General features: G+C 41.0%; 2 protein-coding genes across 3 annotated transcripts; one reads left to right on the top strand and one right to left on the bottom strand.

Moving 5' to 3' along the window:
* The first annotated feature begins 1907 nt into the window (after positions 1-1907).
* Positions 1908-10802, top strand: cdhr5a (cadherin-related family member 5a). 2 transcript variants are annotated; one of them, XM_085770451.1, is made up of 14 exons: positions 1908-2181; positions 3850-4022; positions 4802-4861; positions 5007-5096; positions 5190-5276; positions 5608-5712; positions 5805-5990; positions 6674-6764; positions 6847-6944; positions 7031-7237; positions 7884-7997; positions 8101-8167; positions 8438-8598; positions 9899-10802. In XM_085770451.1, the coding sequence occupies exons 1-14, from the start codon at positions 2091-2093 to the stop codon at positions 10493-10495; spliced, it is 2127 nt and encodes a 708-aa protein (XP_085626577.1). In that variant the 5' UTR covers positions 1908-2090; the 3' UTR covers positions 10496-10802. The 2 variants fall into 2 exon arrangements, with proteins under 2 accessions (XP_085626577.1, XP_085626582.1); XM_085770456.1 differs by lacking the exon at positions 5007-5096.
* Positions 10803-13097: 2295 nt separating this feature from the next.
* On the bottom strand, positions 13098-21608 carry ctsd (cathepsin D). Its single transcript, XM_085770438.1, has 9 exons — positions 21453-21608; positions 18244-18400; positions 16580-16703; positions 16343-16461; positions 16049-16248; positions 15154-15276; positions 14674-14818; positions 13961-14059; positions 13098-13657 (listed from the first exon to the last, which is right to left on the bottom strand). Exons 1-9 carry the CDS (start codon positions 21518-21520, stop codon positions 13496-13498), a joined length of 1197 nt encoding a protein of 398 aa, XP_085626564.1. The 5' UTR covers positions 21521-21608; the 3' UTR covers positions 13098-13495.
* Positions 21609-26802: the final 5194 nt, after the last annotated feature.

Genomic DNA, 26802 nt, shown 5'->3' with positions numbered 1-26802 from the left:
TTAATTTTTTTCGGAACAATTTCTCATGTCGGGGCTTCAATACAAGAGGGACATTACAGACGAGCATTACGGAGGTATTTGGATGTTTTTTGGTGTGTCTTTTTGGACGAAGAAAGTTGGTATCCATTGACAACCATTATGCACGGACTCCCCCGTAACTCAGAGAAGGAACGGAGGACTCTCACAGCTCTTAGTTGACATGAGGGTGAATAGATAATGAGTGAAATTTGAATTTTGGGTGAACTATCACTTTAAACTGAGTGTTTGGTTGAGGCATCTTTTGATCCCAGTGACTAAAGATACAGTCCTGAATCTTTAACACTGTTACTGCAAATCTAATCCTCAGAATCACAACAAATATTCAACCATGGATGTATTGATTCAACCTCTGCTGCACATGTTAAACTTGCACCAGTTCCTGATCCGAGAGGCTCTGGCTCCTTCTGGTGGTCAGAGGAGAAAGTGACCTCTGACCGACACTGATGAATGGACTGAACTGTTGTGAGCAGCAGTGCGCTCTCTCTCTCTCCCCCTCTGAGAGCAGGGCGTCAGTGTGTCAGCAGTCTGATCAGTGTGTGTTCACTGTGAGTGAGTGAGGAGCATCTCTGCGTGGAAACATAATATATGAGCTTCATGTGACATCATGACACTGTGAGCTCGTTGTTCTCTCTCTCTCTCACACACACACACACACACAGGAGATGGAGATGGCAGGCAGATGCTGCTGTGTGTGAGCATTAATAGTACTTGTAAGTACAATGTATTACAGCCTGGTGTGTGTGCACAGTGGTGCCTTGTCCACGTAGGAGGGCGTAATGTGTCCCATATTGTGCCAGTGTAACTTTATGTCATTATTACCAAGTGAGAAGGAAAGAGGAAACATGTCTTACCCTTCAAAACATGTGATAAACTTAACAAAAACAAACAAAACAAAAAAAAAGTCAGGTTATATTTATTTTTTACCTTAAAAAAAAAAGTAGGTTTCTCCCTGACATAAATGTATAACAAGCCTGTTAAACTGACATGAACCATGCACCGTCATGTTAAAAAATTATAAGTAGCCTATAAATTGAAAGATATTACATTTTTGTAATAAAAAATCAATTTCTGTATTTTAACATTTATTTATCTATGCATTTCAGCACTTTAAAACCAAAATCTTGAACTTTTGCCAACTTCCTGTGAAGTCGTCTAATCTTCCAAAATCTCACTCTGAATTACATAGAGATAAAAAAAAAAGTGATATAGATATATTTTCAATCTTAAAATACATAATTGGAATAGTCATCTTTAAATGGTATGGGTAATCAGCAGACACATCTTTGAACAGTCTCTGAGTAACTGACAGAAATACAAGTGCAACTTTTACAGCTGTCCTCCATCTCCTATGTATTATATTCATAGATACATTCTCATTTTTAATGCACATATTCTTTATAATGCTAAATTAGTCCCTAAGTGAACAGTCAGCATCAATTCACATGTGTCCTCAGGTGTGTTTGCTTCACCTTCCTCAGCTATATAGCTCTAGTCTCATTGTCTTCTGTCTCCGCACACATGATCCTGAGATCAGTTTGAACTTGTCCTGCTGCAGAATGGATTTGGCACCAATCAGATGCCTCCCTGATGCATATGTACACAGTACTGTACAATGTGTGACAGAGGAATACATGTCTTGTTAAATCTGTGTGTGACAAAAGTTTATTTGTGTGTATCCCACATTAACAAACAGACTAATCCGGTATCGTTAAACAGGTCAGATTATCCTGAAGAGTGTTAAGATATGTGAGAAATGTTTCCAACTGCCAACATTCCTCAACCGGATTGTTCCCAGAATGCATCAGGGGCCACCAATACAGAATGACCCGTAAAGCAGATGCAAGTATTTTAGTAGGAGGCTGCGAGTCCTCTGCTGGCAGGCGCTTAATGCAATATGTGCCCGTAAGATGAAGTCACAAACATTGCAACTGTAGTCGACTCCCACTCGCCGGGCAGCACAGACGGGGCATTATGTGGACGAGTACCAGCTGGTACCACGGGCTCCTCATCCTCCTTGGGACTTCATTTGCTGGTGCCTCTGAAATCAGGAGATGGAACTGAAATTGAAGAGCAAACCTGTGAACGGGCTCCTTGGATGCATCGTCGTCTTCTGCTTTTGTACAGTGTGTGTGGCTCAAAGACGTGAGTAGTGCTCTGATTTATGCCGAGGGGCAGGAAGGCAGCAGTGGCTGTTGATGAGGCTGCAGAGTGTGGTAGAGAGGGCAGTGACTGAGTTCAGTGCTTGGTCCTTTAAAGTAGTGGTACCCAAGCCTTTTGGCTCCTAGGACCTGAAAATGAAGTTGACTATGATGCTCAGTTTTGTCAGAAGTTTTAATTCAGCTCTGTGTTTTAACATTGAGCTAATGGTCAGGAATGGTGTTGTACTGGACTGTGATATAATCAAAGGTGTTCCTAATACACTGGACCTCTCATTTAGCCTGTGTGAACTGGAAGGACAAAATATTCCTCTCATTTCAATCATCTGCAATAATCGTATATTTAGACGTACACATTTGTGGTGCAGGCCTCTACATTTTAGACAAGTTTAATTTGGAGGATTTTGTGTCTTCTAAAATTAGATTTATAAAACCTGTTGTTATGAAGTTTTATTTAAGGGCAGATGTAATTTTTTTCTCATTGGCCAATGAGTGCTGTTCATGTTGTCGTGAAACTCATGTGGCTAAAACTACTCATACACAAATGTGTTTTGTGTGACACAAAGTTGTAATTCTTATCCTCTCCACACTCAACAGGCAGTGGCTGAGTGAAAATACAGTTGTTGTTGTTTTTATCAGCCTCTGTGCCTGTGAGGCTGCAGCCTGTTTGTGTTTGAGACACATCATTGATCCTATTTGTTGTTCGGTGGTGATGTTTCCTGTTATTGACACAGGCCTCTGTATTTACACTGGTACACCTGCAGGACTCTTGTGGGGCCATATTTGGCCCACTGGCCACTGTTTTACCATTTTTGACCCTGAGTGTTACCACAATAGATGGATTAGGCTATGAGACGTTACGAGACAAACGTGTTTGTGTCTCGTCTTTCATCTTTTCAAAATCTCTATGTATTGATTTACTTTTGCTTATTTATTTATTTATTTATTTATTATTTCTCTTAATTGTTTCATGTTGTTGTGTTCATGTTGCATATTGTCAGTTTGTGTCTATTGTGCTCTCTGATTGCGGTCTTTTTGCATCTCTTTGTATCTTGTTTTCCACATTGGTTACTTTGTTTCATGCATCTTCACAATCATTCGATCCACTTTTTGATATCTTGTTTACTGACAGAAGCAGTGTCAATCTCTACCCCAGTCCAGTTTTTGTGCTAAACTAAGATAAGCTAAGCTAAGCTAAAATAAGCTAAGCTAAGATAAGATAAGTAACCTGTAGAACAGACTGTGAACGAACATATTTTTCAAAATATTCCATTCCAATTTCCATCTTAGGCCATCTTACTAGACTAGTTATAGCTGCTTTTTTAAATTGCTCTCACATGGGGCAGGTTGCTAAATGATGTTGTTGCATGCATTCAATTGTATGAAAGTGGCCATAAATTCATGCATTTTATTCTTCAACTTCAGTTGTTCCTGTGATTACGGAAATGGCTTTGTTGAGATGTTGTGAAAATGAAACTGTTGCTTTGGGTTTCCGCAAAAATGACCACAGACAGACAGCAATAAAAACAATTATCTAGGCATCCAACAGGTTGATCCAAGCAGGATGTTCTGCAGTTTACGGTTAAAGAGGATCAACAACAACATTTCGTTACCAACAAAGTCTGATTAACCTGTTGCCTTTCACCTGTCTCAGTTTGCACGGTGCCTCCTGGTCCTGTGTCCATCCAAGAAAACAACACTGCTGATGTCCAGCTGGTACAAATCCAGTCCGGCGGTGACGTGACACTGACAGTCTCAGTGAACCCAGATGACCTCTTCTACCTGAGAGGAAATGCCCTGATGGTGAAAAAAGGCCTGGACTTCGAGGTGATTTCTATTATCACATGTAACACAAGTAGCTAAGGCAGGAAAAACAGATGGTCATTCAATTTCCATAGTGGCTCTCAAAAGATCCACTTGGGGAGGCAGGCGTGACTTTGAAAGAATGACTAATGATTGGACAATAACCAACACATGTGCTTTAATATCTGCAATTAACTGCAGTAATTAAGCTTAATGTTTGCAAAACAAAACTCTTATATACAGGTTTTTGACTGGAAAACAAAAAAGGTGCTTATTTACCCAGAGAAACAGAATTTAACAAGAGTTGTGAAGCCCTGGGCCGTTTAACTTAAAATAATTTTAATTATGCACAAGGTTTTTTTTTAATTGTATTATTTATTTATTTTACGTAGTATATTTTGATAACCAGGGTTCAAGTAAAGTCTTGAATGAGACTTTGACCCCCAAACATGTGCAACAACTTTTCAGAATCCTTTTCACCTGTAACTTTAAATTCTATAATATATTTGCCATATCTTATGTAAGAAGAAACTTGTACTACATAGACTCCCCTAAAGTGGACAATGCCATTTCATTACCTTGATGTTAGTTGAATGTCTCATGTCATTAGTTAAACAAGCAAGATACTGCAAGGACTGTAAGACTATTGAAACATGCACTGGTTCTGTGCTCCCTTTGCTCTGGAGAAAGTTTACCCCCCAGTTGTCATTTTATAATTCACATTTACCTTTGTGCTGACCCTTGATGCTGAGCAGATGTGGACTGCATCTTCTTCACCATCTTTTTTTTCTTCTCTCTCTTAGTCATTATCCAGTGCAGCTCTGGTGGTGTGGGTGCAGTGCAGCAAAGCTGGATTCAGATCTGTGAGTAAAATTACTCAAAACACAAATCACATGGTTTGTCAAGATAAAATACCATGCAGGCACTTCTAAAATTATTAATTTTGATTCAAAATCTGAATGCGGATTCAAACTGAATCGATCATGTTCCTGTTCTTCTCTGGTCCAGGTGAACGAGTCTGTTGAGGTCCTGGTTGAAAATGTGAACGATAACCCCCCAAACTTTGCACAGAACCACTATGTACTAGAAGTGAATGAGGTGAGAGGTGATGGGGTTTCACTTTAATTTTCCTACAGTTTTATAGTTGGTCTCTGGACACAAAGTTGACTCACAAAGTCTTGTCTCCTGCAGCTCACTGCGATCAACACCAGCGTTGGGCTAATAGAAGCTACAGACGTTGATTCAGAGCCGCTGTTTTATCGCCTGGAGTCTGCAGGAGTAAGTTTCTACTGTTACATTCAAGTGATGAGAGTCACTCCACTGAGTGGTTCTTTAATAAAACAGCAAGGTGCAGAGATTTAGGTTTACAGAACGTGTCGCTAAAAGACACTAATGAAAGTCAAGTTTCAGAGGTCTGATTTATATGTTTTCCTCTCTTTTGAAGATGATTTATTTTAGTCTGTTTGAGTTTCCCTTTTTTGGGTGTGATTGTATTTACATGTATCTGGTGAAATTTTTTTTTAACATTTTGTATTAAAAAACTGACTTGAAGTCAATTTAGGTGTGCAAAAATGATGAGATAAACCATTATCTGTGTCTGTTACTGCAGGATAAATATTTCCGCTTGGAGAACATCAACACTCCAAAGATTCTTGTGAAAAGCCTCTTAGACTATGATGTTGTGCAAAAGATCTCGCTGATTTTACATGTGCAGGTACAGTAATCATGACAAACACTAAGAAACTTCCAGGTATAGACGCTGCATCTCTCTGACCTTTGACCTGTGTATTGTGTCCCGTGTTGCAGGACACATTCAACGGTTCGGCCTCCAACGAGCCATTCTTCACCTCTGTTGCCACCATAACGGTTCACGTGAAGGACGTTGACAACCGACCACCGTGGTTTCAGCCGTGTCTGAGGACAAGCTTAGGAATCGCCAAACTGTGTGTAAGCAGCGGCTACAGAGGGAGAGTCAACCTGACAGAGAAAGAGGTGGGAGATGAGTCATACAAAGACAAATAAAAAGGATGACAAAGAGGTTGCCATGTGTCAAGAGCAGCTTCGGTACTGATGTGGTAAAAAGATGAAATATGTATATTCAGTTACTTGGGAGGTGGAGGTTATTCTCACTCTGCACTGCAAAAATTCAAAATCTTACCAAGAATATTTGTCTTATTTCTAGTCAAAATGTCATTTCTAGTCAAAATAAATCTAATTATACTTAAAATAAGAATCCTCACATTAAAAAGTAGCTTGTTTTTAGACACTTTTTACTTTTTTCAAGCAAATTTTCCACTTTAAATGAGTAGAAAAATCTGACAGTGGAGCAAGTTTTCTTATTACAAGCACACAAAATTTGCTTTGACTGGCAGATTTTTCTGCTTATTTCAATTGAAAATTTGTTTGAAACAAGTGAAAATTATCTAAAAACAAGTACATTTTTAGGTGATGAGTCTTATTTTAAGTGGAAGGAGATTAGTTTTGACTAGAAATGAGACATTTTGACAAGAAATAAGACAAATATTCTCAAAGATTTTGAGTTTTTGCAGTGTGCTAACAGATGGCGTAGAAATGTGTTGATGAATCATGAACTAACCCTGAAATGTGAAATGTGAAAGCTCATCAGAACAAAACAAAGTGCTGCAGGATACACGTGTGACAATCTGAATCCACAGGAAGGGCCGTTAGTGCTGGAGCCCGGGCCGGTGTTCGCAAAGGATGGAGACAAGAACCGAAGTGAGCAGATCAGCTACAGGATCCTCCGAGGTTTGACTTGAAGCATGGCCTCATTCACTTCCTGTAGTCACATTCACCATTCAACACGGTCACCAATGTTTTTCCTCCTCAGGGAACGAAGGAAACATTTTCCAGATTGATGAAGAAACAGGAAACATCACCATGGCTAAAGCCGCTGATATCGTCGGCCCCATAACGCTCACTGTTCTGGTAAAGTACAAACACTATGTTGTTCTGCACTGAGTCATCATTTTTCCATCGATATAGATGTAACTTTTTCATTTCAATCTGTCCAGGCATCTCAGGTGACCAACAGGGATCAGTTTGCGGTTACCCAGGTGACCATCGAGGTGATGAAGAAGAGCAGGAACCCTCCTCGTTTTGAGAAGGAGCGGTACGAAGGATTCATCTACAGCAACTCTGTCCCTGAGAGCATGATCCTCAGAGACCGGAGCACCAACCGGCCCTTCAGAGTCCGAGCCCGGGACGAGGACTTTGCCAGTGTGAGTGCTCTGTAGTTCTTTCCCTGAAAACACTCAGATCATTTTGACGCAATAGCTACCGTGCCCTAATTGGCTGGACACTATCAGTATTAGGTAAATCTGCAGAGGAATGCTACAAACTGGACAGCAGTTTAGTTATTGATACATAGCAAACATTAACAGCTGTTAACTAACCAGTCTTAAAGATATGTTTCATTCAAGTTCAGCATCAAAATGTACTCACCTAGAGCTGTCTAAAGAGATGAACACAACATAAGTGTCTCAGATCACCTTTCCAATAATATACTGTATATGGGAAAGTAGAATTAAGAGCTGTTGTATCATAAAGAAAAAGGTGGTTGTAGCTTTTATGAAGTGACGTTCCCAGTGAACCACCTGCTACTGGCAAGAAATTAGTTTCAAATTTAAAAATAAAAAATCCAAATAATCAGAATGTATTTACCTGAGCCCTTACAAAAGTCCCTACACAGTAAACCATAAGTCTACAGCTATGCTATACCCTTTTTTCCCCTTGGCTTCATGTGTGCTGATGTTTGCTGGCAATTTTGGCCTGGGTGCATCTTAAATTGTGTCTGGATCATGGGTGTATGAAGTATGAAGTATGAAAATACCCAAAACCTTTAAATAAATTCATTTTGTGTGCCAGGGTGTGAATCCAGATATGAAGTACGAGGTTCAGTACAGCAGCTACGTCAATGTGACCTCAGACGGTTTCATGATCCTGAAGAGAGTGGTGAAGACCGAGTCCTTCGCGCTTCAGGTGACTGATTTACATAAAACTAGGACTTAGAAAATAATCTCTGTTGCTTTGACTGACGCTTGTTTCAGTTTTCTGTGTTGTGACAGTGTTTTCCTGCCTGCAGCTCAGAGCGGTGGATACCACGACAGGGGAGTTTGGCACAGCAGCGCTCTCTGTTCAGGTCATACCTGGTGAGTTTCTCCCTGTGGCACTGGCCTCTTTCTGTGTCATGTTATTATTCTCCTCATCCACAACTAAGAGATATGGTTTGTTTGATTTTCTCATCAAACTAAAATATGATCTCAAACCTTGAAACCAGCATCTAAAGGCAGGATTCAGTCCACAGACCATCACAACACACATATATTAATGGAAAATCCAGTCTGATAAATATTAACCAGTTCATGCGCATGTTTTTATTTTCCTTTCACTTCTAAGTCACTGATCCTTATTCTCTGCAGCCGTGGCCACCCCCTCTCCCTCAAACATCGGCTACCGTCCGGGCGACATGGCTCTCCTGGGCCTGATCATGGCGGCCGTGCTGGTCCTCTGCTTCATTGTCATTGGCTTCTTGATTTCCCGCTTGTGGAAAGGAAACGCCAGCATGGACAAAATATGTGAGGTCAGTACGTTTGCTTCTTTGAGGTTTCGTCATTCACGTTTTGAGTTATAAAAACTCAACTGCCCATATCGTTTTGGGAAATAAACTTATTTCTCCTTGCTGAAAGTCACATGAGAACCCTGATACTTGTGTGTATGTCTATGGAGGTTGAACCACTAATAGTGCAATCTGTGTCAGTTGAAGCAGCAGGGATATAATGACACAGATATGTGATTTTAGATCTACTTAGCCTAACTATATTTGACAAAGAACTTCACAATTGTTTGTTTGCATTTCTTTTTGCCAGTTCTTTAACTTTCTGCCAAGCCAGGCTTGCTGCTCTTTCTCCAGTCTTAATGCTAAGTGAAGCTAATCACCTCCACAATTAAAGCAGAAGTAAGCGGAATATTTGTGTTAATATGTCTTAAATAGTTATATCGTGTTTGGTCTGAAACACGGGTCTGTCAGTCACTCTGCTCTGCTGTAAACCAAGGAGAAAACTTTCCTTGTATCCTACAACCTTTATCCAATGAGGAGAGAGAACGGCATAAAGGGGCGGTCCTCTCTGTGTGTGCAGCCAATGGATGTGCGTGAATGTGGTGACGTAGGGACGAGGGCGGGGACTGCTAACTCCATCTGCTGACAGAAAGTTAGCCAAAACGACCGGATCGCTTACTTCTGCTTTAACTGAATGAAATGAATGTGGCACATCTTCACATCAAACTCTGTGAATATATGAATCTGCAGATTTCGGCAAACTAGTGTGAAGGTTAAATCAAATGAAGATTTACAAATTTAAGCAAAATCCCTGAAGTCAAAAGTTTAAATGAGGTATAAAGCAACAGTGCATCAAGTCAAAGGAAGTGAGAGTGAAACTCCACTTTGAAACTGGTAAGAGGAAGTGAGAGAAAGTCTGTGAACAATCTCAAAGTCATTCAGATATTTCTGAATGATAAAGAAACATGAGCTGCCAACATTACTGCAGTGACAGAGTCTGTGAAACTGGGGGCTTCCCTCTGAAACCATGAGTGTCCTCAGTGTGATGAGGGACACAATGACACCTCCATACTGTAATAACTCTGACGTCAGAGACGGACTCAGCTGTTAGATGCCTTCATGTGCGACGCTCCTCCTGTGTGGCTGCCATGAATATTTATCAGCTGAAATCCACAGAAGGGCTCTGTGTTAAAACAGAACAAATGGACCTAGCTCACTCTCGGGAACCACGGTGACATCTGTAACATTCAACAATGCCTCAATATCCTCCATGTTTCATTAACTTCTGTATTGATAATGAGGGGCCTCTCTCCTGCCTGTATAGTGCCTGGGGCCATGTTTGAAGTCCGACCAGCCCCGGTCCGGCCACAGGGACTCGCTGCAGTACACCAACGACGGCTTCCAGAACGAGGGGGGGGACCACGGCCGAGGGGGTTCCCGGCGCTGGAACAACGCTCTGCCCAGACGGAGCACCTTCCCCCAGGGGCGCAGCCGCGTCATTCCCATGGAGAGACGCAGCCGCCACTGCTCCTCCTGCGGCGTCTACACCAACCACGTCCCCAAGGGAAGCCCCTCCGTGAGGACGGGCAGGAGGGGCAGAGGGGACGGGGACGAGTACAGCATGAGGTCCATCCTGACCAAGCAGAAGAGGAGGGAGGGCCAGAAGATGGTGTGGTTCAAGGAGAGCGAGGACTCCTCGGACATCGAGGTGGAGATTATCCCAGACACTGTGGGCCGGGTGGAGGAGGAGACTGAGGAGGAGCTGGAGGTGGAGATGGAGGGGGTGGTCAGAGACCCCGCCGCCCCGCTCAGAGAGTCCGACAGCGGGCAGGATAGCCAGAGCACGGGGTCCAGCGAGGAGCAGGAGCGTGGAAACAGCAGCTCGGAAAAGGAGAAGGGAGGCCAGGAGCAGGAGGGCTGACCTCAGAGGTCAGATGCAAACTCGAGTCAGAGAAAACTGAGCAGGACACTGTTTGTTTTCTTGGTCACTTTCTGGAGACTGCAGCCCACAGTAGAGGTGTCCCGGCATCTCTGGACCACCGGCAGACCTCAAGGACAGATTCAAGGATCCAAAAAGTTTCATGTTCCACTGTGAGTATCTCAGATTATTGTCTGAGGTCGTAACTACACACAACATTTAAAAACATTTACCTGGCCAGATATATAGAAATTAGTTATTCAAGATTTTTCTGTACCATTTGTACCGAGATGAATTAAAGGGATAGTTCACCCAAAATTCAAATTTCACTCATTATCTACTCACCCTCATGTCGACTAAGAGCTGTGAGAATTTTCAGAGTCCTCCGTGCCTTCTCTGAGTTACGTGGGGGTCCGCGCAGCAGTATTTGTCCATATAATGGTTGTCAATGGATACCAACTTTCTTCGTCCGAAAAGACACACCAAAAAACATCCAAATACCTCCATACTGCTCGTCTGTAATGTCCCTCTTGTATTGAAGCCCCGACATGAGAAATTGTTCCGCCGACACAGGAAGAGCAGTGAACTGAGACACTGGGAGCTTCCGCTACAAACAAGCTTGAAATATAGACTTATTCAATTTTTATTTTCGGAACAATTTCTCATGTCGGGGCTCCAATACAAGAGGGACATTACACACGAGCAGTATGAAGGTATTTGGATGTTTTTTGGTGTGTCTTTTTGGATGAAGAAAGTTGGTATCCATTGACAACCATTATATGGACAAATACTGCTGCGCGGACCCCCCGTAACTCAGAGAAGGCACGGAGGACTCTGAAGATTCTCACAGCTCTTAGTTGACATGAGGGTGAGTAGATAATGAGTGAAATTTGAATTTTGGGTGAACTATCCCTTTAACTCCAGTTCAGTAGAGAGCACAGCTACATCATAACCAGACTGTAAACACACACCCCCAGATTAATCTAGTAAGGAAACATACAAGTAAACAAATCAGTCATTTCACCATAGTTTACACTTCCCTCACACTGCAGCTGTGCTCAGGTTTGGGTCATTTCAAAATGTTGTTGTTGAACTTGTTTTAAAGTGCTGATGACAGACATGTTGTTGTCAGGGAGCTCCAGCTTCAAGTTTGACCTCTTAACCTGTAAAGACGAGCGGCCTGGTGGTAACATGTGTCCTGGCTCCAGAGGTTGTTTACAGTCAAGCAGCTCATGAGCAGTGTTGCAAATCAATAAGAAAGACCACATGGCACCATTTTCCAATAAGGCACAGTTTATAAAGGGTTTGCAGGGCAAGTTGTAACTAATTATCTTCACTATGTGTTAATCATGTGATTGCTCATTGTATAAAGTGTCGTGTGTATTAGTGTTGTTGCCAGTGGTTGCATAGCACAACTTCTTGTGCAGGCTCCTGGTTCAGAGCTGTGAAGAAGAATTGAATTGTGGGTATGAAACTCTTAAGTTTATTTAACAAATTGGTAGATCATGTATTGATGACTGTGTGAGTCTATACACACAAGTATTTCAGTGACTAGTATCAGCATCAACATTTGTGCAGCTCCATCTGTACCCAATGGCCTTTTTAGTAGTTCATAAATCTTTTATTAACACTTTATAGAGCTGTTATAATTCATGATCTAATGACTTTTAGGTTGCCAGGTGACAAATCTTTCTACTCCATCTTACTGTAAACAGCTTATGGCAGATTTGTGATTTTTATTATTAGTAGAAATAAAAGTAACTCGACTTTTGTTGGTGGTCATTGCTTAATGGTTTTTATAACAAGCTGTGCAGATGTAGCCTATGTAGTTTTAGCATTTTACCTGGTGAACACAGTGAGTGTTTTAATGACTGTAAAATACAGTCAAAACACACTCATGTATTATTATCATATTGATCATATGATCATTAATAAACCTGTTACAAAAGGTGCCTTATTAGAAAGTGGTAATGACTGAGTAATTGCAACATTGGAGTCACATCAGCGAGATGGCGTGTCACTTCATCAGCCAGAAACAGGATTTCCTATTTGGTTTAGATGTGTGTTTGTTTGTTTATAAATAGTTCTTCAATTTCCAAGAAACTGACTTTGTCACAGGAAACAGAGTTGACACGTATGTCAGCAGGTTTCCTCTGGTTTTCAAACCTCCAGTCAGATCAAGACAAACTGAGGGGCTGGAGGCTGAGGAGAGATGCTGTAGAGCTGTCATGGTTTCTGTCTCTCCCACTCTGCACATGTTCTCTACAAGCTTTACTAAACTGAACCAGCTGTGCCTGGATTTCATGGTGGAAAAAAAATATGTGAAGAGAAACTTTTATCTACTGAGTACTAAACAGCTGAAAGGACTTTTTTTATGTGGACTGTATTTTATTGAGCATGTTCGGTAAAATAACAACTTTCGTGGATAAATCTGTGGTTAATGTGTAGTTGACTTTTTGTACATTGATGTAGAGTTGTGTGAGGGAATAATAAAGTTTGAGTCTAGGGATGGCCTGGCTGGTTGAAGATTCATTTTTCCTGCAGTTTCACATCAGGCACCTGATCTAACTGAACATCTAACACAACAAAGTGAAACCAGATTATGTTTTAAAAATGTTTATTGAGGCCAATCACATTAAGATACATCACAAACTCAGTAGTAGAGGTCCAACATCCTCTTAAAACTCCAATTAAAAGTGTTAAATCCCTGATTAAAAAAAAAAAAAACGTTTGAAAAGGGCAGTACCAACACACAACACAATCAACTGATCCCTGATCATATAACCTGTCACACAGGATCAACTCTCCAGTCTGGTTCACGCACACTGCTGGAAATCAGTGCATTTATGCTCTACACAAAGTCTATTGCTAAATACTGTTTGATTGCAAAGCAACAGAAAACGTGCAGCTCAGGTTTTTGTCTCCTGGACTCCTGTTCATTCGGTGGAATTTTTTTTTTCTTTAGCTTAGCACATGAACGTGTTGCTTCAGTGCCTGATGCGACTACTTGGACTTGGCAAAGCCAACTCTGTTGTTCTCTCGGTCAAAGACGGTGTAGTACTGGCCAATGAATACGTCTCCCAGAATCCACAGGGGTCCAGCGGGGGCGGGAATGTCCAGACCCATGAAGCCACTCAGACAAATGGTCTTTCCACCCTGACTCTCCTGGATGAGGGAGACAGAGAGACAGAGAGAGAGAGAGAGAGAGTGGTGAGGCTGCTGTCACACTTTAATGGCAGAAATGAAGTAAAAATGAGAAAAACAATCGAGCACATGAATGTGTGTAATCACTGCTCAGACGACACACCAGCCTCCTCGTGGCTGTGCCAAACCAAACAAGTGCAGCTTTGTTTGTTTGTCATGACGCAACATTCAGTCACAGTGTTGTATTGTTACTGCTGGAGCTGCCTCGGAGTCGCCCTCTGCTGGACTACACACACACCCCATCTGCTGCACGCCGTCTCTCACCTTAAGGACGTACTGCTCTCCGGTCAGACTGTAGCTCTGTCCACCCACGGTGAAGGTGATGACTGGCAGCGATGGGACCTTGTCGCAGTTGATCATGTACTGAAACACAACCAGCATCACCTCAGCACACATGAATCAACAGAAACATGAAGGTACTGAACTAAATTCACTTTGTGGCAGTCTAATATGATTCTACTGTGACGTGAGCAACAGATCAATATATGACAAAAAGAGAAAAACTACAGTTAATAAAAAAAAAAGTACAGTTTAATATTAGAAAAATTCAACCCATGAAATCTTAACTCGTAATTCCTGAAGAGAGAAACTGAGCAAGTTTAATAATATTCATCATCAGTTAATTGGAGAATTCTTTTTGTAATTGATTAATCACTCTCAGTCTATGAAGGAAGTAAAGTAAAAGACAATATCAAACTGCATGATTTGTTTAACAGCTGTGCTACAACCAACATTTTTTTGCATCAAACAAATGAGCTAATTGAGGTAAAAGAGTTATAATGTTTTTAGGAGCTAAGGTCCAGTGGTTTTTGAGCAGATTTCTCCTGGTTAAAAAAAAAGAAAGATTTGCTACATGTTTAACCAATTCAGGTTTTCTTGTTAATCAGAGTGGGAAAAAAAATCTTAAATCTTTGATGTGAAAAATTAGACATTTGTATGCCACATAGACCACATTGAGAGGGGATAAATTGTCTCACCTGTCCCTGGATGAGGGGAATGGCTCCAATGGCTTTCTGCAGGGCCTTCACCTCAGCAGAGGGGCCGGTGATCAGAGACGTCCCGGTGTCTACGATGGCCTCGCAGCCGGACTTACAGAGGGTCAGCTGGGTGCCCACTGCCATCCTGTACACACACACACACACACACACACACACACACACACACACACACACACACACACACATACATGTTTCACCTCAAAGTACAATAACAGCATCAGGCCCCGTTGCCAAGGAGAGTTAGAAATTACACACACACAATAAAAGAAGCCACTGCAATTACAGCTGACTCATCTGTTGATTATTTTCCATTAACTGTTTCATCTAATTGGAAGAAAAACACAGTTTATGTTACTATGACTGTTTGTTCCTCTCAGAGCTGTGGTCTGCTGACACCACAGTGTGATAGACCGATGATAACACCATCACAATCCGTGTGTGTTGTATCTGAGCACTCACTGGTCCATGCGGATCTGCCAGTAGGCCTGGCGGGTGACGTTGACGTAGTTGAAGTCACCGGTGTAGTATTTGGGGTCGGTTCCTCCCAGCAGCAGCTCGCCGCCAGGCGCAGTGTCAGGGTTCCTGGGAGGAGAAAAAACATGAAGTCAAACCCGACAGTTACTACATATACTTGGTACATATACTTTGGTTTTGAAGACATTTTAAAAATAAGCATTTATGAAACCGCAGTACTGAGGAGTTTTGTTTGAACCGAGAACATTTGCTGCTTCAGGAAGTATTTCTGCTTCTATTTATGTTATTTGGGTCAACCAGCTCTTTAAAAAGGCACCACAGTTTTTCCAATTGAGCAACCGTTTTATTCAGCTCGTCAGACTATTACCAGCCTTCACACGCTTCATTTGCAGAGTTAAGCAACCATTAAAGCTGCAGATAGAGAGGAAACTGAGTCCTGCTTTTAGAAAATCCTTAAAAATTACACAATTATTAGTTAAAATATGAAGAAATGTATTCAAAACACAAAATCTAGTTGTCACATGTTTTCATATGTGTGAGAATGATCCATCTGCCCACACACACACACACTTATCTTCCATTATCAGCTGCAGTCACAGACAGAGCAGTGTTTTCTGTTTGTCACTGTGATAGCAGCATGTACGGTGGCCCTGAGAGCTCAATACACTGCAACTAAAGAAAACAAATACAGATACACAGATGCAATGCATACTCAATGCCCAGTTGTGACTTTTTTCTTTGGCTATTTTTCACTTTAATTCTGACGGAGGGAGCAAAGAGCAAGAGAGAGAGGAAAGACAAGGGGGAGAGGGAGAGAGTGTGATGTGTGGCCGTCAGGGGTTGTTCAGCTCCTGTAGTGGTTCTCCATCTGCAGTCTCACCTGTTCAGGTAGAAGGAGAAGACGTTCTTCTCCACCTTCTTCTGGCTCATGATGTTGTCAAAGACTGGCGCCACCCCGTCCACAGAGATGCGGGGGTAAGCCATGCCCAGGATCCCGTCGAACTTGGCTGCAATGAAAGCGATGCCCGGCTGCTTGATGGCCTCTCCGAAAACCTGCTTCTCCACTTGAATGTCTCCAATCTAGAAAAAGGAATAAAAATAAAAACTTATTAAGAGGATTTCACGTGACTAGAGAACTTTCCTGTGATGGTGCCGGCGTGTGAGGCGAGCTTACAGAGCACGTGTCCTGGCTGAGGTAGCCCGACAAACTGCCAGAGCCATACTGGATGGAGAAGGAGGTGCCGTTCTTCACGTACGTGCTGGACTTGGCAGAGTTATATTTGTGGTGCAGCACTGAGAAAAGTGGAGTTTGATACTCAATGTAAGTCAGACCGCTGTGACATTTCACAGACAAAGTGCAATACAGAAATATTATGAACAGCAGAGCACAGAGGGAGACATTCAGACTCACAGCAGGCAATGTCTAAGAGGGAGCAGTGAACGGAGGGAACCCACAGGTTGGAGGAACCCGTGTCAAACACCACACTGAAGGTCTGAGGAGGACTGCCCAGGGTAATATCACCATAATACTGAGCCTGGTGGGAAGAAAAAAATAAAAACATGCTTATTATATTATTACAATCAAACATAACAGAGATTTAACTGGTGTTTGCAGGACTAAAAGAATCTGATCTTTAAAAAGCCACCAGTAATAATTCTGCAGCTAATCTCAAGCAGGAAAATACTAGTAATCCCCTCAAGGCAGGGAAGTGAGAGGGTCTAATGATGAAAACAACCCCCATTTTTATTATTTCTTTATTTCTATTTACTTATGTAGTATTTGTATTATTATTTTATTGTGTTTTTAAGTTCCTTTCTGTCTAGTTATTTATATTTATTTGTTTTATTGTTATGTCTTGGTGGTGATTTGATGCACATGGGTTCTGCATGGTATGGGGCAGAAGTTTTGAGTCCCAGTGGTTATATGTTTGTGTTATTATTATGTCTGGAAATAAATAAAGATATAGTTGGAAAAAAGAACAAAAAAAACAACAACATCACTCCATGTATCTGTGAACAAAGCATCCACACCAGCGAGTCAGTGGGTTATTGTCACTGAGGCCTCTCAGCTGTCAGTGTCAGCAAATGTCATTAGGACACAGGTCACATAGTGATCGAGTCGTGTCAATAAATCAGCTGCTGCTGAACAATCACACTGAACAAACAAAAAAAGTTACTGCATCAATTCAACAACTGAAACGTCACATGACTTGAGGGTTTGAATCAAAACCTTCATTGCTCAATAAGATTTAAGAGTTTCTGTTGAGTCATTTAGGCCTCAAAGAGGTTTCCCCTTTCTCAGCATAATGCAGAAATGAAACGACCCATTCAATCCAATAATAGAAGATATGAAGTAGTCCGTTTCTGTTTCTGCTCATGATTTGGTTTATGCAGGTTCTGAATGGTCAGTCTCTGTAAATACTCAAATGTTGCACTTTAAAATAATGAAAATATATGATTAAATGTTATTTTATAATAAACAATGGAAGAATATAATCTACAGTGGAAAATGAAATGCCTTGGACTCATCAAGAAACTGATTTCAATGCTTTTTAAAGACTTGTCCAGCCCTGAACACCAACAGTAGCTCCAGAGAAGATTACTACATGCGTCTGATCCATCTGAAAGGCTTCTCTTCTAACAATCACAAAAGGCTGACTAATCTCATTATTTTAGATAAACGGGTAATGACGCAATATGTGAAGTAAAACCGAGCACAAACAAACTAAATGTCTGTCAGCTGACCAGGGTAAAAAGGGGCTTCGATTGGGAAACAACACCGACTCAGCCATCACCTGGTGAAGGTTCCCTCTCTGTCAGTCTCACAGCTACATATTAACACATTAACCTTCACAAGGATGAATCAGCCTTTTTCCAAACAGCAGATTTACTTGTCATAACAGGCAAGTCTGGTTTTCCATTCAGCTGGGTGGATTTACAGAGGGAGGCCGACACAGCCACAACAGAAAAGGGCCTTTGTTGTGGCCTTTCCACAGCTTCTTAGCTTCTGCATGGTGCATTAGGGAAAGTGAAGACTTCAGGCGCCACAGGTCAGTGGTTTGGGGCGATACTTACGTCCAGGTAGTTCTTCAGGGTCTCTGGAGTGGGTGCATTACTGGCGGGGAAGCCAAAGTTGTACTTAAGGGAGTGTTTGCCAGACACAAGATCCTCAATTTTACTCCCCGAGTCCGTCAACTCACTTCTGATGGAACGGAATTTCTTTAAGGGGATTCTGGATGAGAGAGAAAAGAGTCGAGATGATCAATTAGTATTTTCTTTAATCAGCACCCACAACATCTGATTTTATTTGACAACATTAAAGAACAAATGCAGAGAAAAGTCAGTCTGATCACGAGGCCGATTCATTTGTGAAAACACCAACAGGCTGGTGGCCTGACAAGTAATGGCTGACCCACTTCTGAGCCCTTATCTGGACTGATACGGTTTAGTATGTTGCAATACAAGTGCTGCAGATAATGCAGCAATGCATGTTACCAAAACCTCACCCATTTGTCAACACAACGTCCCCTTTAAGTCGATATTTCTGTATATATACACACAGTATATATGACATAACAATTTGAGCTGTAATAAGTTCATGAGGGGTCAAATAACTGCACACTTTCCCCCTGGGGGCAATAGATATTAAACTAAAAGCAAACTCTAATGAAACCCAACCATTTACACAGTTGTCATAATGTTGATGTTATTAACTTTAGTGTGTACATTTTCACAGAGCAAAGGCTGTGGGAATCAAACATGTGAGCGGAACGACTGATGGCGACACCCTGCAGCCCTGTGGCTTTTGAAAAGCAAACTATTGAGAGTCTGTTACCACAAACTGAGTTGAAGCTTCTTTTTATTTTCAGCACAGCCCATAAACTTCACAATCACAACAACTGCTGCAGCACAGACCATCAGTTCATCTGTCACAGACTTTTGTTGATTCTGTCAAGAGAAAATCTGAAGTATAAAGACCTCAGCAGCACAAATGACCCTCAACAAGTTTAAACAAGAGTCCTGAGAAACTTAATCTATCACAGAGTAACACGCACTGTCCGTCTTCATCTTAACTCTGTCTTAAATCAAAGAGACAACTTCACTTCAGGGACGCACTCATGGTCTAATTTTGTAATTCAACCGTTTCATTCAATTGTAAACACCTCAAGCAGCTCAAGGCGAGATGCCAACACTTCATGTGCATGTTTTCTCCAGAAGTCCGGCTGCAGCATGTGGGTCTATTTAAAGATGGCACACAGCTCTTTGGCTCAGGAATAATAAACTTAGGTTGTAGGGGACAATATTAATATTTTTTGTCCATTCTCCATTATTCATCGTTTTGTCTATAAGATGCAAATCGAAAGGCAGGACATTGAAAATACTCATTTCATTCAATCAAATCTGAAAGATATACCGGTTTGGCATATGATCTAAAAAAGCAACAAAACCTCAAGTTTGAAAAACAGGATGAAGTGACTGGTTCAGCTTGAAAACTAAACAGAGAAAGTGATGAACTTCCTGCAGGGACAAAATGTTCTGATCACTAACCAGTAAGAAGTAACAATGTTTGATGGATATTTTACCAGGGTGAGTGGATAACGTGTGAATAATATATAGGCTACATCAGAATGAAGGTTCTGTGTTTCTGACTGAGTGAGAGTTGCAAAGAGCAACTATCTGAGGTGTGAAAAGGCCTTGCCTTGCTTTGAATTATCACCCTCACCCAGGTAACGTCACAACTTACCACACTGCAAAAGCTTCACAAAGAAACAAACTGCGCCGTGTTTCTTTTCACACCACAGACTGGTCTCAGCAGTGTTTTTGAACTGTTTCAAAGGATAAATGTTAAAATGAGAACTGATCCACCCGCATCAAGAACAGCTTCCAGGAAACTGGAATAACTAGTCAACTTTGTGTGTAGGCTACATCCCGTACTAATGTTCTTTATCACTGATGACACATTTCATACTCATAATCAGCTCTGCATCACGTGGTTTTATGAACTTCCTGACAGACAAGACGAAACAAAGACATCATCTCCTGATATTCATTTATGAGTCTCTACTGTTGAAGTTGCCAAACAAACTCCCAGGTCTTATAATATTTAAACCTTATCACCACAGTACACAATCCAGTTACTACCTTAGATGTTCGGTTGAGCTGGTGCCAGGTACTTTGCAGCTTTTTAACTGGATGAAATACAAACAGTCATGCCTCCTTTTTCTCACAAAATAAAATGGATTTGTAAATTAAAAAAAAAAAATAATAATAATAATAATAATAATAATAATAATAATAATAATAATAATTATTATATATATATATATATATATATATATATATATATATATATATATATTTGTTGTACCAAAACCCATCTCAATGTAGGTTTATTTCTCATCTCTTTAGTTGGAACAGGACATACTGGTAGAGGTTCAAGATCTTTCCTCTGATTGGCTGAGCATTTCCTGAGCTTACAGATTGTAGCCTGCAAATATAGCTTAGGTGAAACATACCAGTAAATGCAAATGACAACGGTCAGTCAGAGATCAAATGAGCTTAACAGATCAAATTCTTAGTAAAACACTCAGTTACTTCAGAATAATCTACTTTATCCTCTGGTCTAACAGGCCCCTGCCTGAGGAGGTTGTGCAATCTTTTTTTTTTTAGTTTCCTCTCTTGCAGTTTGCTAGATTATTGACTGATTGGTTTTGCATTATTAAATACAAGCTAAAACAACCACAATGGGCAGTGGATCCAGGTAGCCCATGCACAGTGGTGACATCACAAGGTTGAGGAAGTCCTGATAGCTCGTTTTAAAGCTCAGTTAATGAATACAGGCATAGCTCCATTCATTGAGCACTTCACATACTTTCACGGTATTTACACCTCGACATAAACAAGACATAGACATTGAAATCTAATTTTCTAATGTTACCATATGTGACCTTTAAGATTTTTAAAACTTCGCTGTAGTTGTTGCAGAGGTTGTGACATAAACATGTCGGTCCCTGCAGTGTTAAGATGATGTCACAAGACCAGACAAAGAGCAGATCGTCATGCACAGAGGAGATGACCGAGGGATTAAACCGTGTAATGTTTCCTCTCCCGGTGTAAACATGAGGCGGTAGTAGCTGTTAGCTTCCACCTCGGGGCTCCTGTGTGTGTAACCGGGACCGTCTAATGTCGGTTTGCGTTAGGTAAGGTTGTGTAACAGCTAGCATTAGTTCACAGCTCTCTCTCTCTCTCTCTCTCACACACAAACTCAGCATTTTGTTTCTCACCGGACCAGAGCGTCTCCTCCGAGCGTCAGGGCTAACGCCGCGAAAACGAGCAGGACTACACTCCTCATTGTGTCGGCTGAACCGTTAAACCATGGACCACGTCGATGACCGCGCACTTTTAGCTGTTGTCTACAAAACAACCGACTTTTATCAGCTGACTCTGGCGGAGTCAGCGTCACGTGAGGCCCCGCCGCCCTGCCGCCTGTGACGTCACTACCGGTGGATTTAGATCATGGCGAGGATCCGGAGTGAAGGAGAAATAATCTGAGAACTAATCTGAGAAGTGCATCAGTTTGGACATTAGGCCTAAATCAAATCCATTGTCATCAATGGAAAACAAATACAGCCATACGGAAACATATTCATGTAGGCTATGGGACCACCGAGATGGTGCCATATGTCACATATCTCATAACATAGGACCCATCATAAAAGCAGTTATAGTTATTCGTTAGTATAAATTTAAATGAGGAAAGAATTGACAGCTGAGCTTTGAAGATATGTGCTTTTTTAATTCTAATTTGCCTATTCAGTATTCTCTTGACATGTAGCCTATGCCTATAATTCCTGTTTGTGTTGTTTACCCAGCTCCATCAACTCCATCTTAAAAAACAAAACATAGGCTACACAAAAGCAATGTCGTGGTTAAACATGGGCTGTGAGGCAGGAAAATGTCCAAATGCTATAAAAACTAGGCCTACTTACCCACAAAATAGGCTACAGATAGCCTATCTCAGATTAAGTGTTGACCTGACAAAAAATTAATAGGGAAATCAAAATGATGACATATAGCCTACTGCTGAGTCAATAATGTGAGATAGGCTACTGCAAAGTATGAGAGAAAATAACTGACTTGGTATAATGTTGACTTTAAAAACTCAACTCAAAATAGTCCAAATGATGAAAAAAATGAAAAATGACACAGTCAATACAAATGATTTTTATGGTTTTTAAAAACAGCCGATTTATATTCTTTTCTTTGAATGAAGTCTCTGTTGGATCACAGTGAAATCAATGCGTCTCACATACAACAGTGATTTAATTAATTTATAAAAAAACAAAACAACTGGCAAACCCTCATCGGTTCTTGAGATTTAACCCTTATTAGTAGTTTAAGGTTGATAAATATTTCTGCGACATGTTTCCTGTAAATATGGTAAAATAATCAATTTAAGAAGGGGATTTGTTTACAACCTGGCAACTTGACAGCCATGGCTTAAACTGAACATTATTCTCATTTCCATATCTGACGTCATTTTTTTTCTTTCAACATTTCAAGGCAGAATTTGGCTTCAACAAATACTTTAATTCACCTCAGTCAGGTGGCTCAGTCTGTGGCTTTTTAACAAAAGTAGCTTTAACAAAAGTAGCAAAACCACATGTTAACTGGTGGTTGTTCTGTCCTGCAAGTCTAACCCATGACACAACATTTCCTCAACCTGCAAAACGGGTTGAGAAAGACAGAGAGCAACAGGAAGTTTTGGCCTCACAGCTTTCTATTCGCAGCCCAGCTGACACCCAATTATTAGGGTGTAAGTGAAATAGACGTTCGGAGTAGGCTACTTTTGTGACAAGTAGGCTCCTTTATGTAGCCTATTGGTTTACTGGTGTTTTTTCACAGTTGGAAACTTTCCACTTTTCCATCAGGTGGATAAACCAGGAGCAAGCTATTTTTTCATGTCATCATAACAGAACAGAGAGCCTCCATCCAGCGATCATACGCAGTGTGACTAAGGCCTATTGAAATGCTATGGGTCAGTACTGGTTTACAGAAGTGTGTGTATCACATGGTGGTGCAGTGGTGGTGCTGATGAGGCCTTTTCATGCCACTGTCACATGTTTCATTATCGTGCCGCTGCACAGAAAATAAATGAGTCATGATTGAGAGTGACAAACTCCCTTAAAACAGACACATTGGGATAAGAGCCACTGTAACTTCCTGTTTTTACTGTAGGCTGATTAACCAACAAAATCCACTTCCTGTAAAAGTATAGCACTTTAACTGTAGATTTCACTCAGCTGCATCTTCACCATTAAAACCACCACTGATGAATAAACTCTCAGCGGCTGTGATATGGTGAAGCCAGCTGGGATTATTTTGGTGCCATGTAATTGCGAGGACTGAACAGCGAGTGGCTGCCTCGTCCCACACATTGGAGATCAGCACCTAGGCACCACAGCTGGTGCACACTCTGCTCCTCTCTCTTGTAAAACACACACACACACACAAAAAGAAAAACCTCAGGGGGAAGCTAAGATCACAATTACAAACAGACTCTTAACAGCATGGTGTCTGTTGATAATTTCAGTTTCTACAGTTTAAAGTCTGGCAGCAAGACAGGTTGAAGAAGATGCTGAGAGTTTATGAATTCAAAAGAAAAATGAAAATGTCACATACAATATCTCACCTTAACATTTATCCTGTGAAAAAAGAAAATAGTCTGACACTTCCAGCGGCTATGGTTCCTAACCTGACGTATGAAATCTGCCATGACTGACTTTTCCAGATAGGCTAATGGCTCTCTGGACCAGCTGCAGCACAACTGAGCTACAGATGATGAAATCTCTGTTGCATCAAATATCAGAAAGGCCGTAGATTCAAAGTGTGATCTCCAATTTCTTGAACATTAAACAGAATATACTCTTTATTCAAGTGACAAGGTTATAGACCAGAGTGAACAAATGTTGTCTGGCACATCTGTGATGATTAGATGGTCAGTCCATCAGTCAGCAGAAAATTAACCAGCAGCTCCTTTGATCATTAATCATTTCAGCCATTTTTCTTCAGTTTCAGCCTCTCGGGTGTCACAGTTTGCCGTTTGCCCTGAGATTAAATGAAAATGTGAAGTTTTAGACAAGTGAAGACATCGCAATCATAGAGTATTGAGAAATTGAGAAAATAATCAGTAGATTGATAAATAATGTATCCAGTTAGTTGGAGCTGCGCTGTCTTGTATTGATCAGTATCAGTCCTCTACTCTTCTCCCATTCAGCTCAGTTATATCTGCAATACTTGAGCATACAAATAAGGACCAAGCATTTTTATACCTCCATCTATTCATGAATTATTTAAAAAGGAAATGTCTGCTTAGCGCTGCCCTCCACTCTTATCAGTTCATCAGCAGATGAAAGTCAGCAACAAAACCTTCAGTTAGCCTGAGTTTCACTGCAAAGACGCACAAGCCTTAAAGGTGCTGTTCAGCAATTTTGCTTTCTTGTTGGGTTTGATGAGACGATTGATACTAATAAATTCTCTTTCTCTAAATTAAGTCTGGAGGTGGAGGCAGTTAGCTTAGCATGAAGACTGGGAGCAGAGGTAAACAGCCACTCGTTTGTTTGTGGGCTTTCATGAGCCAGAGGGACAAATACGCAAATTGAGATGCTCAAATCCTTCCTCGTTTTATTACAAATTCCCATGTAATTGTCATCAGGTGGATGATTGAGAGAAAATGTCCCATTAAAGCTGCACCTGTATCATTTTATTCATGTTATAATGAAACAGAGACCTCACAAGTAGGACCCAGTATATTCTTGCACTTACTGCCATGGTTTACTCTTAATACCCAGTGTGACTAGGCCTATTAAAAATGTAGAACGATATGAGTCAGCCGGCTTCACAGCAGTGTATGTGTCACATTTTAGTGCAGTTGTGGTGTTGGTGAGGCTGTTTAAGGACGGTCATGTTTTGATATCCTGCAACTCTAAGAACCTAAAACTTACTGAGTCATGTTTAAGAGTGACAGATGCACCTTGAGAAACATCAAGATAAGAGGCATTTCAGTGATATGCAGGATCACTTCCTGTGTTTTTGGCTCAGCCACCGCCTGAAATCTGTTTTCTAAAAACATCCAGTGCCATCTTTCCCATCAAACCTCAGCTGTCATTTAATTATAATTCCACGCTGCTGCATCTTGAGGTCAAATTTCTACTTTGCATGTATCACCCGGTGATGATGATTGACTTGTTGAAGTTGAGATGTTATTTTGCCGGATACATAGCAGCTGTGACTGTCAAAGTTTAGTAGTATAACTGAAAAATCGCTGCTTTGCTCCACAGCAACAAACACTCTCACAGGTGCTTCATATTCAGTGGCTTTTACTGGTGGCAGTGCAGGTCAGTGCGTGCGTGGTACAGATTGAAATATCTGAAGAGGATGAAAGTGATCTTTTGATATTTTTTTTTTCTATTTATTTATTGATTGATATTTGAAGCCTAGTACAGTGTGGAGTGACAGGAAATGCAGGGACATATAAGGAGAACAACATGCAACACAGGGTTCAGTTTCCTGGGAGTCAAACTGACGATGTACACATTTGATTTGCGAACCAATATAAACCTGTATCTTGTTATGTTCCAATCATAAAAAAACACCAACTCAAATCACATTGACATTTATAAAATCCAGCCCTGGAACATGACCTCACTCAACAATATGTCAAACTGTTTGATTCAAAGGTTTAGATCTGGATGGATTAAAGGTCCCATGTACAAATGTGCCTGTATTCAGAAACTGAGCCTTAGCTGCCTGACCTCTGTGACTTTGTGGTTTGAGGTTGTCAGACTAATGTCAAAGTAAAGTGGTCACTTAATGGAAAAGGACAAACTTCAAATGAACCTTGTCATCATTAGAAAGTCTTAACAAATATGAGTCATGTGAGGCTGAGCAGGAACAAACAGTCTGGACACGATGTCAGACTATCTTGTCAGATGGAAAATGTGACCTGATGGGAAATGTGCGGACAATCATGAGGGAGTTTAGCCAACAGGAATACAAACGCCACAGCAAAGAGGAACAGAGGTCACGAGCTATAGCTGTGCATCAGGGGTGTGATTCACATCTGCAGCAAGATGAGGTTGACAAATACTGATTTCAACAGTAAATTATTTTTTGCCTAATCACTGTTTTCTTGTCTGCTGGAGGCTGCGTGTCCTGATAAATGAAAATCAATGCAGAAATATTCTGGTAGTGTTTGAATCAGACAGCAAACCGAGAATCAGTAATCCAACAACATAATTAACAACAGTTTATTTTGCTAAACCAGTGCAGGCGCCATAGGAAAGAGAAGTCTTCTTACAGTGCTGTGGCAACGGTTTCCTGTTGTTGTGATGTTGCTAAATTGGACCCAAGTACAGAGGACACACAAGTACACTGCTCACATTGAATCAGGCTGAAATAAACTCAAGAGTCAAAATGAAACAGAACAAAATCCACTTCAGGCAAGAACGAAAATAAATGAAAGGGCCACAGACAAAAGACTTAGAAATGATTAAACATTTTTTAAATGAGGGAGAGCTGAGTGGGACAGAGGGAGGGAGTCCTCAAGGCTCAGACACCAGCATCTACACAGAT

This window comes from Trachurus japonicus, chromosome 3 (genome assembly GCF_045865225.1).
Source record: "Trachurus japonicus isolate A0001 chromosome 3, Traja_1.0".
Taxonomy (NCBI): Eukaryota; Metazoa; Chordata; class Actinopteri; order Carangiformes; family Carangidae; genus Trachurus; species Trachurus japonicus.
This window is presented reverse-complemented; position numbering and strand designations above follow the sequence as displayed.

Excerpts from the sequence above, each read along its gene's own strand:
- cdhr5a (XM_085770451.1), top strand. The coding sequence starts at position 2,091 with ATGGAACTGAAATTGAAGAGCAAACCTGTGAACGGGCTCCTTGGATGC. Across the intron at positions 2,182-3,849 it reads AGTGTGTGTGGCTCAAAGAC|TTTGCACGGTGCCTCCTGGT; the intron begins GTGAGTAGTGCT and ends CACCTGTCTCAG. Across the intron at positions 8,599-9,898 it reads GCATGGACAAAATATGTGAG|TGCCTGGGGCCATGTTTGAA; the intron begins GTCAGTACGTTT and ends CTGCCTGTATAG.
- ctsd (XM_085770438.1), bottom strand. The coding sequence starts at position 21,520 with ATGAGGAGTGTAGTCCTGCTCGTTTTCGCGGCGTTAGCCCTGACGCTC. Across the intron at positions 15,277-16,048 it reads TTCTCCTTCTACCTGAACAG|GAACCCTGACACTGCGCCTG; the intron begins GTGAGACTGCAG and ends TTCTCCTCCCAG. Across the intron at positions 14,819-15,153 it reads TGGCAGATCCGCATGGACCA|GATGGCAGTGGGCACCCAGC; the intron begins GTGAGTGCTCAG and ends GTGTGTGTACAG.